At 56.1% G+C, this 11,197-nt stretch overlaps 2 protein-coding genes across 4 annotated transcripts in view; one reads left to right on the top strand and one right to left on the bottom strand.

Annotated features, from left to right (window-relative positions):
• FARP2 (FERM, RhoGEF and pleckstrin domain protein 2) overlaps positions 1-6,822 on the top strand; it is a 156,500-nt gene extending 149,678 nt beyond the window's left edge. The window contains exons 22-28 of one of the 2 annotated variants that reach the window (XM_011929543.1): positions 1,944-2,026; positions 3,050-3,168; positions 3,504-3,667; positions 4,919-5,026; positions 5,257-5,408; positions 5,998-6,131; positions 6,463-6,822. In XM_011929543.1, the coding sequence (XP_011784933.1) occupies positions 1,944-2,026; positions 3,050-3,168; positions 3,504-3,667; positions 4,919-5,026; positions 5,257-5,408; positions 5,998-6,115 (744 nt within the window). In that variant the 3' untranslated portion in view covers positions 6,116-6,131; positions 6,463-6,822. Of the gene's footprint in view, positions 1-1,943; positions 2,027-3,049; positions 3,169-3,503; positions 3,668-4,918; positions 5,027-5,256; positions 5,409-5,997 lie in introns of both variants that reach the window. The other variant, XM_011929542.1, reaches the window with a different exon arrangement.
• The window catches only part of STK25 (serine/threonine kinase 25), a 13,148-nt gene continuing 8,655 nt past the window's right edge, over positions 6,705-11,197 (bottom strand). For both annotated transcript variants that reach the window (XM_011929545.1, XM_011929544.1), the window contains 7 exons: positions 11,083-11,152; positions 10,811-10,996; positions 10,460-10,605; positions 10,056-10,170; positions 9,569-9,640; positions 8,375-8,511; positions 6,705-7,682 (listed from right to left, as the gene is read on the bottom strand). In XM_011929545.1, the coding sequence (XP_011784935.1) occupies positions 7,643-7,682; positions 8,375-8,511; positions 9,569-9,640; positions 10,056-10,170; positions 10,460-10,605; positions 10,811-10,996; positions 11,083-11,152 (766 nt within the window). In that variant the 3' untranslated portion in view covers positions 6,705-7,642. The remainder of the gene's footprint in view (positions 7,683-8,374; positions 8,512-9,568; positions 9,641-10,055; positions 10,171-10,459; positions 10,606-10,810; positions 10,997-11,082; positions 11,153-11,197) is intronic.

Genomic DNA, 11,197 nt, shown 5'->3' with positions numbered 1-11,197 from the left:
ACTTTAAATGTGCTCAGAACATATATTAGCTTACAGTTGGGTAAAATCATCTAACATGAAGCCTGTTTTATAACAAAGTGTTGAATATCTCACATAATTTATTGAATACCATACTGGAAGTGAAAAACAGAATGGCTGTATGGGCACTTGAAGTTCAGTTTCTACTGAATGCTTATCACTTTCACACCATCATAAAGTTGAAAAATCAGGGCCTATCAGGGTCAGCTCTGGCTGTCTTTTCCTTGAGGGTTTCTATCCTTTGTATGGGCTTAGGAAGTTCTTCCCCATGCCAGTATTATATTAGCACCTTTTTACGGTTTCATTTTTCTCATTTAATTAATCTCCCTAGAATTTTTTTTTTGTTTTTTGGGTTTTTGTTTTGTTTTGTTTTTGTTTTTGAGACAGAGTCTTGCTCTGTTGCCCAGGCTGGAGTGCAGTGGTGTGATCTCAGCTCACTGCAAGCTCTGCCTCCCGGGTTCACGCCATTCTCCTGCCTCAGCCTCCCGAGTAGCTGGGACTACAGGCGCCCGCCACCTCGCCCGGCTAGTTTTTTGTATTTTTAGTAGAGACAGGGTTTCACCATAGTAGCCAGGATGGTCTTGATCGCCTGACCTTGTGATCTGCCCGCCTCAGCCTCCCAAAGTGCTGGGATTACAGTTGTGAGCCACCACGCCCAGCCTAGAATTTGTTTTGATAGATATTAGATTGGGATGTAACATTTCTCCCCATTATTTGTTGAATCTTTCATTTTCTCAGTGATGTCAAAGACTCTTTATCAAATGGAAGCCTTTGTCTTTGCACTTGTTCTTTCTGGGCATTCTGCTCCATTCCTGTCCGCCCAGCATCAGTCCACTCTCTCTAGTTAGTGGTGTCATATGAGATAGTCACTGTTTGGGTGAACGCATTCCATCCCTTATTCTGCCTCCTTTTAAAAAATGTTCTTTGCTATTCTCAAGCATTTAATTCTTCCAAGTAATCTTTTAAGTCATTGGACAAATTCCTTCCAAAAACACCGTGGAGATTTCAGTTGAAATTGCAATAAATTTTTGTGTTAACTTAGGGGAAGACTGACATCTGGACAATGTTTTGCCTGCCCTTGCTTATGCTGATTCAGATTTTTGATGTCCAGTGAGTAGCTTGGTTGGTGTATCAGGCTCTGCACAGGGAAGCTGTCCATTCTGTGGAGTTGTTGGTAACTGGCTGGTCCTGGGGACAGAGAACTGGCCCTTGTTCCTGACTGTTAAGGGGAGGATGATGGCTCTTGGCTTGAAAAGATCATCTTTATCATGTTAACACGGTTTCCTTGTGTTTCTAAGAGGTATTATCAGAAATAACACCTTGGATTTTGGCAAAGGCATTTTCAGCATGTAGAGAATTGATCTCCCTTTTTCTCTCTGACTTCTGATAGGATGAATGTTATCAATCAGCTTTCTGATGCTGAACCATCCTTGCATTCCCAAAACAACCTTACTTGATCATGGGACAATTCCTTGTGTGTGCTTTTAGATTAGATTTGGTAATATTTTATTTTGGAATTATTTCATCTAACCACTTATAATTAAAATTAATCCCCAGTGGGTTTTCTTTGAATCTAGCTCTGTTAAGTTTTGGTCTTTAGTTCATAAATGAATTGTCCAACTCCCTTTTGGATAATGAAAATGCTCAATGTTTTTTCCTTTGCTTGATTTTCAGCTAATAGTGCTGGACCCCCCGGTGAGTATTTGGGTGCCCTCTGGCCCATGGCTCACCCCCTGGGGTGCAGCTGCCATGGCGCAAGGATGCCAGTGTCCTCCTTGGCCTCTTGTAGAGTCTGTGTGCACTTGGACAGCACTGGGCTTCCAAGCCCCACCTAGCATTGCCAGCAGTCACCTTGTGTCCTGCTCAGGCTTAGGCTGTCAGTTCCTTCTTGGCCACAAGATTTGGACCTTTTCTCCCATCCACAGGTGGAAGAAAGTGAGAATGAGTGGTCTGTTCCACACTGTTTCACCATCTACGCGGCTCAGAAAACAATCGTGGTGGCAGCCAGGTAAGGGTCTTCCATATCTCCATCCTGAGCAGCCCTGGATGGAGGGGTAGGGACTTCCTTGCCATGAGCCTCGAGTCCTCTGAGCTGTGAGGGGCCATGGAGCCTCGGGGTTGTGCCCCCTTTGACTCTGAGCTCTGCTTCCAAGTTATGCAACCAAAGGAGCAGCCTTGCCCTTGTCAGGGGCAGGGCTGCTTGCTGACCCTGACGACATCCCACAAGGGGCAGACTCCAGTGCTGTGGAGCTGCTCCCTCTGCCCTCTGGTTCACAGTGCCTCCAAAGACGGGGTGGGTGAGTGCGCAGGCTCCTGTGGTCTCCCAGGGCACAGGTGCTTCCCCAACCCTCACGTCAAGAAGTGCCAGCAGCTAGTGATCAGAGCCCCAGCAGGGCAGCTTACACCCAGCCCAGCCAAACACTGCCTCCCAGTCCCAGTGTGGTATAGACTCGCATGAGACAGACCAGGCTATGGCACAGAAGCAGGTGGAAACAGCTCCCTCCTCCCCAAATAAGATCAACAGAAGGATGACACGGAGCTCCTTTGGTGGCCGGGATGCAGGGACCCCTGCACGGTCACCAGCACCACACTGTGCTCTGTGAGGAGTCTCAGCTCCGACTCTGCAGCGCCCTGGCCAGCATCAGAGGGCACAGGGCACTCAATTCCTACCAGGAAATGTTCACTTAATCATGAACCAGGGCCAATCTTGCATTTCAGCATCAGAGGTGTAGAGAACATTGTTTCAGGAACAAACACCCCTGCAGACCCCTGTTCTAGGACCGGGGCCCTGCCTTGGCTCCCCCAACCCTGTCACAGCACCCTGGGGGTCAGGCTGATTCAGGGCCCTCCCAGCTCTCCTCCCTGCTGTTCTCGCTGGAGGGGACATTTCCCAGTCCTCGCCACCCATCAGGCAGGACGAAGCGGAATGTGGGAGAACAGGTGCTGTGAAGGCTCGGCCCTCCCCGGGGGCTGGGGCCCTACACAAAGGAGAGCAGAGCCACTGAGCCTCGCCCTCCCCTCCTTCCCACAGCACTCGGCTGGAGAAAGAGAAGTGGATGCTCGACCTGAACAACGCGATCCAAGCAGCCAAGAGTGGCGGTGACACGGCCCCAGCACTGCCAGGCAGCACTGTGTGCACTCGTCCCCCCAGTGAGTACTGGCCACGACCCCCCAGGAGACCTCCACTACACCTAAGGAGGCTTTTTCTGGAAGTTGTTTTCCTTGGTCCCCATTGGTCTGCTAAGCTCCCACACAAGCCCCTTCCACAAGGAATGTTCCAGGCTACGCCTCATGCCTGGGTGGGAAGAGGGGTCAATCGGGCTGCTCTGGCAGAAGCACCTGTGGTTTTGCTCTCAGCCAGCAGCTGGCCTAGCACCAAGGGCTCCCCATTTCCCCAGGGCCAACCGAGAGGAACCCAAGGGGTGGAAGTATCTGGCAAGCAGAGGCCACAGGGAGTCCCCCCTGAGACACTGACTTCTCCCCAGGATCCCCCAACGAGGTATCTCTGGAACAGGAGTCAGAAGATGACGCTCGGGGCGCCCGCAGCTCCCTGGAGGGGCATGGCCAGCATCGGGCCAACACCACAATGCATGTGTGCTGGTACCGGAACACCAGCGTGTCCAGGGCAGACCACAGTGCAGCTGTCGAGGTACGACCTATGAGCACCACCTCAGTGCATCTGGAAGCTTCCCAGCCCTCTCTGCACTTGGTTGCTGAGGAGGGGACCTCAGGAGGGTACCAGCAGGCAGGCTTGGCCCCAGAGAGCTGCCTCTTACTCTCCCCTTGGTAGAAGGTGGTATGGGAAGTCCCCCTCATCCAGTGAAACCCTCTTTGAAAAGGGTGTTTCAGGTCTGGTGTCTCTGATGAAGTCCAGCAGGCAGGGCATGTCCTCAGGGCCTGGAGCTGGTGTGTAGTGGAGCTGAGAAAAGCCCTCCTAGACACATCCTCCCACAGCCCCCACTCCCAGCGCCTCCGAAACCCTTCACCTTGGGCTTGGAGCTTGAGGCTCTGCCTGGGCACCCTGCCATAGAGGGTGGTCCGCCCTATCTCACTGCATGGGCCCCGTCTGCCATTGTGGGTCGCCAGGTTCCTCAGCCTGGTGCCCCAGCACCCTTCCCTAAGTCTGCTCTCTTACTCCACCCAGAGCTCTTGTCCTTCTTGCTGTTTCCCCAGAATTCCCTCCCAGCCACAATCTGCTGGGCAGGGGCTCAGGAGCTACCCCAGCCCAAGCCTCTCCCCTGATGACCCTGGGTAGATCAGGATGCAGCAGGTCCCTGACATGAGCCCGCCAGCTTGTGGCCAGCCCAGGACACCTGAGATCTGAGCAGGGTCCTAGCCAGGCCGGCACCCGCCATCTTAGACAGAGTGCAACCCCTGAGCACCGCCCTGAAGGCGGGAGGCTCACGTGAGCCCCATGAGCCCAGCCACTCCAGCGCCAAAGCCTAATCCTGGCAGAACAGATGCCACACGCTTAGGGATGGGGCTGCAGTGGGGCATCTTGTGTGTGCCTTTACTTGCCTCTCCCCCACCCATCATTTTAAAGAACCTTCCAGACTTGGCTCAATGTACTATCTCTTAAGGTGTCTTCTCTCTCCCTGCTGTTCGATGGGTTTGTGGATGGTTGGTTACTGAATACTGACTTTATTATGCACAGGGAAAAGGAACTCATTTTACTTGGTGCCTGGAATGTCACTCTAGGTTTTTAACATGCTTCTGTTGGATTTAAGTACTGATAAAGCTGCTGTCCATAGTAGTCCAGAGGTAAAATCAAGGCCTCGGCCGGAGAAAGCATGCAGGTAGTTAGTCTCGGGGAGCAAACCCACTCCCACAAGGCCCGAGGGAGATGGAGCTGGGGTTCTGGGTGCTGGTTAATGCACCTGCACTTTTCCTTTATTGACAGAACCAGCTTTCAGGATATCTGCTAAGAAAGTTCAAAAACAGTCATGGCTGGCAGAAGCTCTGGGTCGTCTTTACCAATTTCTGTTTGTTCTTCTACAAAACTCATCAGGTACTGGGGTTTCACTGGAGCCCGATGCAAGTGATGCTGGCAGACACTCACCCTCCCCACCTGTGTCCCTTTTGTATTTTGGTTCTGCCCTCCCATGCTTTGCCCACACACCCTGTGCTCCCTTGGCCCGTGAGCATTTGTATGTGCCACCGTTGTACGGGTAGCAGAGGAATGGGCGCTCCCTGCTGCAACCCAGGCCCTGGAACCCGTGTCCCTGTGCTGTCTTCCAGGATGACTACCCACTGGCCAGTCTCCCGCTGCTGGGCTACAGCGTGAGCATCCCCCAGGAGGCCGATGGCATACACAAAGACTACGTTTTCAAGCTCCAGTTCAAATCCCATGTCTACTTCTTCCGAGCCGAGAGCAAGTATACATTTGAAAGGTAATTTTGTAGCAGGCAGCCTTGGTCAGCCGCCCAGGTCTGACTGGGACCCCAAGGAACATCAGTATCTCCTCAGCTCCCGTTTCTACTCATGGTGTTGGAGGCAAGTTTTCTGGGTCCTGGAAAGGAAGGGCTGAGCAATGCTTCCAGCATTTCCAAAAAAACAGCAATGCTTTTTTTTTTTTTTTTTTTTTTTTGAGATGGAATCTCCCTCTGTCACTCAGGCTGGAGTACAGTGATACAATCTTGACTCACTATAACCTGCACCTCCAGGGTCAAGCGATTCTTCTGTCTCAGCCTCCTGAGTAACTGAGATTACAGGCATGTGCCATGCCGCCTGGCTAATTTTTGTATTTTCAGTAGAGACAGGGTTTCACCATGTTGGCCCGGCTGGTCTCGAACTCCTGACCTCAAGTGATCCATCTGCCTCAGCCTCCCAAAGTGCTGGGATTACAGGTGTGAGCCACTGCACCCGGCCCCAGGTTTTTAACCCTTCTTTTGTCCTGCTTGTCCCGTAACCTGGGTTGTTCTTGGGACAGTGTCTGAGCACAAGCTGGCTTACTGGTCTGACAGCCGCCCTCTCCTCCAGGTGGATGGAGGTGATCCAGGGAGCCAGCAGCTCGGCCGGGAGGGCCCCGAGCATCGTGCAGGATGGCCCCCAACCCTCCTCAGGGCTGGAGGGGATGGTCAGGGGAAAGGAGGAATGACGCTCAACCTGCCCAGGTTTGGACACAACTACAAAGAACAGCAGGACACAGAGGTGGCCTCTGTCCTGAGGCTTCTCAACAGATGGGAAGTGGCTGTCGTCTCATCGGATCCCCACTGGCACCAACAGTGTGGGTGGGCCTCACGTAACATCTGGGAGGGGCTTCATGCCCCCACCCAAGGCCCAGTGCATGCTGCCAGCTATCTGGGGCCCTGGGAAAAATGTGCAGGTCTCGAGCGCGGAGCCGCTCACGCCTCGGCCCCCAGGCCCCTGGCTCACAGACACAGGGCTTGAGCAGTGCTCTGGACGTCAGACCAAAGCCTGGGCACACCCTGCCTCTCTCCCCAGAGCAGGGTCTCTGCTGAGGACTGGCCTAGAGCAAGCACTGGAAAAGAGGCCCTGCCATACACCCTGCATACCCACTGCCAGGACCCTCTCAGACAAGTGTGACACAGCCATGCTGACCTTCCATCTGGTGAACCAAGTGGCAGCCCCAGGGGCCTGCCCTGCAGGTCATAGCTCAGCAAGTCTAGCAGAAGCCACACTTGTTCCCCATGTACTCGGGAGAAGCAGAAACCAAAGTCCCCCTGTGCCCTGGGAGGGTGGGGTCCTCTAATTTATTAGTGCCCAGCATTCCTTCCAACGGGAAGTAGACAGGTGACTGCTTTGTTCACACACATTTGATTAAGAATAAACAGCATCTCCCCACCTGCATACTCCTCTGCCTGCTCTGTTCTTCCAGTGGGCCAAGCAGAGCCCAGGAATCAGTCACAGGGAAGTTTTGAAGGGGGGGCTGCGCTGCAGTCTCTGAGTGCCGTGATGAGGACTCGGGACCAGGGACGCTGCAGCCCTGCATGGTCCGGGCCTGCCCCCCGACACACCTGTATGTCTCCAAGTCAGGTCTTTATTGAAAGTGGCAGGGGCCTCTCAATGTTCTATGAAAACTAACTTATTAACCTCAGAATATTTAAGGAAACAAGTAAATTCAATTTTCTTAAAAAACAAAACATTCTGGATGACACAAGTACTTATGAGCAGACACAGTACCTGATCCAACACCACCACAAGGCAAATCTATGGCCATCATGGGCCCCGGGAGGACAGCGGCCAGGGCACTCCTCTGGGGGCTGTCCTGTTGCCTCTCCCCACCTCATGGGAGGAGGAGGCAGAGCTGCCCTGATAGTTGCTCTGCGCCTTGGTCTGAGCGGCCATAGGGCTGTGTGAGTCTGCAGAAGACCCAGGCATAGCTCATGAGGACCACGCTGGCTGCTGGAGCCCCCGTGAGCTCTATTGCTGGGCCAGGAGAGGAAGGAGGGCAGTGGACATGTGGAACGGCATCCCCTGACGTGCAGAACAGCACACTGCAGGGGTGGAAGGAGACGGTGACCTGGCATGTGAGGCCCACAGGATCTGACGTGTCCCTGCAGGCACGAAACAGCACGGGGCACCTTCCAAGTCAGCACAGTTCTTGTGGAGCTCAGAACAAAAACAAAGGACCTTCTGTCCCCTATCTGAACAGCAGCGCGCTTCAGCGGGTGGATGTCAGGTGGTTTCTGTTGTGTGAAAACCTGCCGAGAAAAGAGCCCACCGCTGTGTGCATGCCCCTCTGTGCCCAGGCTCCTGACAGCCTCTTGGGTGTGCAGTCTGCGGTGGCAGCCCTGACAAGCCACCGCACCACGTGGGTCTGAAGTGTCCCCAATGCACAGGGTCTCAGGAGCAGCACTGATTGGCCCAGACCCCACCCCCAGAGCTGCTGCCCAGGGGTGCCCGGAAGGGGTCCCTGGGTGTGGACCAGGACTTAGGGCATCTGCCGGCGGCATGGCGGTTGGACCCTAAATCCACTGGGCGGTGGAGGGCCCAGTATCTGTCCTGCCCTGTCTCTTTACTAAGGACTCAAGTCAGCACAGGGGCAGCTCTGATGTTTTGCCACCAGCGTGTCAGAGCAGCTCCTGGGAGCCACTAGGTGGCAGAGGTCAGCTGAGGACAGCCGTGTGGCCACTGAGGCCGGGACCCTGAGACACTCCTCAGACACTTAGACTGGGAAGGCCCTGCCCACTCTCTCCAGCCCCAAAGTCTCCATGGCCCTGTGAGCTGGGTCCGAACAAGGAAGAGGATGCCACGCCGCCCCTTCCCGGAGTGAAGCGAACCCATGCAGTTCCAAGCGCAGCCACACCCACCAGTGAGCACTGGACCTCACCCCATGTCCAGCTGCTTCTTGGCGGGGGTGCTCTCCCCAACCCGACGGCCCGGCCACCCTCACCTCTGCACTCGCTCCACCAGATGCACCATCAGCTTGTCTGAGATGCCGGGGCAGGACTCCTCGGCCAGGCTGAAGGCGTTCTCCAGCTCCTCCAGAGCACCCACGCTCCCGCCGCTCTGCTTGTGCTTCTCTTTGAGCTATGGAGAGACCACCTCGCCTGACCCTGGACCCCAGGACAGGCCCTCGGGGAGCCTGCTCCTTTGCTTGGCCAGAGTCATGCTGGAGGCCTTCAGGGCCTTTGCCTAGGACCCGGGAGCCCTTCAGCAAGCCAGGAAGTGAGGTGGCCCAAGGAAGCCTGCCCTGCCGATGGGGACTCCAGTGGTCCTTCCCCACAGCCCCTACCCTCCCTCCACACTCCAGGGAATCTCGGGCCTCGGTTCTCAGGAGGGAACCAGATGGCTTCCTCCCAGCTGAGGGTCATGGAAGCCACTGAATGGGTCCGATCAGACCCAAAAACACGAAGCCCAGAAACTCCCAAAGCACACTGCGCAACCAGGCCCAGATCTGACCTCCATCAAGACACCAGCTCTGAGCCTCCTGTCACCGGGTGTCACCCACCCTCAGGGGGCTGTGGCTAGGTCAGCAGGCTGCCCGGGACCTGGGCCTGAGTGGCTGCTTCACTGGGGCCTCCACATGGGCTGGGGCCAGTGTCCCTCGACTGCTCTACCCTCTGCCATCCTCAGGCAGGCTCTCCTGTCACCACCTCTCACCCACATCCTCCATCCTCCCCAGGCTCCAGGTGGGGCTCCTGGAGGGCACACCTGGGCCCAAGCCCACTGGCCACGCCCTGGGCACAGAGCTCCTGGCTGCATCACATTTCTGAGAATGGTGCTGACTGCCCATTAGCAGGTGACGTTGATGCAGGGTCATGTGACTAACCAGGGAGGCACCTGCCCTGGATGGACCCTGACTACATCTTCTCTGCTTTCTCTATGGAAGAGTCATCTGTGTTTGCACTTGAAGAAAAAAAAGCCACTCTGGGAACCCAGAGAACCTTGGCAGGTCTGGGAGTACAAAAGGACTCATCACAGCAGATTCTACTTCTTCCACTCAGAAAACCCAGCCCCTAATCAGCTGCAGGAAACCTAGAAGCTGAAACTGCCCCACGGCACTGTGAGGGGCACATCTCCACGGAACAGTGTCACAGCCTTGTCCCTGGCGGGACTCCAGGCCCAGCCCCAGCCCCATTCTCACCTCTCCGAAGACAGGCCGGACCAGCGTGGACAGGCACTGGGACCTTGGCTGCCTCTTGACAGGCTCTGCGGGCTGCAAAGGAAGTGGAGGCCCAGGGTGAGCAGAGCAGTGTGGGTGACAGGCAGGGCACTCCCATCCCTGCCCAGGCTCTAGCCTGGAAGGGATGGAGACTGGGAGCAGCCTGTCGGGGCACATGCCCAGGGCTGGCCCCAAAACCATCAAGCCACCCAGATGGCCTGACTCTGAGGGCCTGCGACTCCCACCCTCTCCTCACAAATTGGGCTCCTAACAGGCCCTCATCTTCCCAGCACATGCTGGGGCTTGGGGTCTCCACACCAGGCCCAGTGCCAGTGGGCTTCAGACCACCCTGCCTTTCCCAAGCTCCTTGTCCAAGCCCCAGACACTGGGTGGACAAAGCTGGGTCTCGCACCCAGCTCCCCCAAGGCCCCAGGGGTGCACAGCAGGCAGAGACCAGGCGGCAACAGACCTTCTGAGAGCTGTGCAGGGCCGTCCCCTTGTGAAGCTTGCTGTGTGGACTCGGCCGGATGGTTGGGGGGAATGTCCAGATGGGGCCCTGCTCCCCGTCCTCCGCCTCGCCATCACTGAAGAGGATGAAGAGTTGCCAGGGTCAGTGGGGAGAGGGCCAGGAGGCACAAGGGCCTCAGGGCACACCTCACGGCCAAGGGAAACCCAAGGTACTGGGCGGCGCTCTGCCAGGCCACGGGGTCCAACTGATGCCTCAGCAGGCCCTGTCCTGCAGCCTTAAAGGGGTCCCTGCCCAACACTATATCTGGTCACCCTCACCCCTAGGGTCCACGCCCCTGCTTCTGGAGTGGGGACCACCCACATCACAGCACCTAGGGTCACCATGAGGATAAACCAGGCCCCTACATGTCAGAGTCCTCGGAGCTGGACTCCTCGCCATGCCCCTCGGACTTCCAGCGCTTATAGCGGTCGATGAGCTCCGTGAGGAAGGAGGTCTTCTTGGTGTAGCGTGTGATGAACTTGTGCTTCAGGAGCTCTTTGGCCGTGGGCCGCTGTGGGGGGTCAGGGGAACACCGGTCACTGGGCCCAGCCAAGCTCTGCCTCAGGGAAGCAAATGTGATGCAGCCTGGACTGGGGCAGGCCCTCACAGCTACAAGGCTGGGGGGCCTAGGCTTCCGGGCTCTGCTGCCCACCCCAAGCAAATGCCCTCCCTCCATATGCCCGTCCAAAAGGGGCCAGGCCAGAGGCGGGCCTTACGAATCGGGGGTCCTTGTTGAGGCAGGCCTCCACGAACTCCTTGAAGGGCTTGCTGTGCTGGCCCTCCAGTGTGGGAGGGCTGTTCTTGGGAATCAGGAACAGGACACGCATGGGGTGGAGGTCAGAGTTTGGAGGCTCCCCCTTGGCCAGCTCGATGGCCGTGATCCCCAGGGACCAGATGTCGGCCTGGACAGAACACAAGGACTGTCGCTGCCCTGAGCACCCCAGTCAGGCGTGGTGCCCGCACGCACCCGCCCACCCACTGTACCCACCTTGAAATCATAGGCTGACTGCTTGATGACTTCAGGTGCCATCCAGAAGGGGGTGCCCACGAACGTGTTCCTCTTAATCTGTGTGTCTGTGAGCTGCCCTGCTACCCCAAAGTCC

This window comes from Colobus angolensis, unplaced genomic scaffold (assembly GCF_000951035.1).
Source record: "Colobus angolensis palliatus isolate OR3802 unplaced genomic scaffold, Cang.pa_1.0 Scaffold82, whole genome shotgun sequence".
NCBI lineage: Eukaryota > Metazoa > Chordata > Mammalia > Primates > Cercopithecidae > Colobus > Colobus angolensis.
This window is presented reverse-complemented; position numbering and strand designations above follow the sequence as displayed.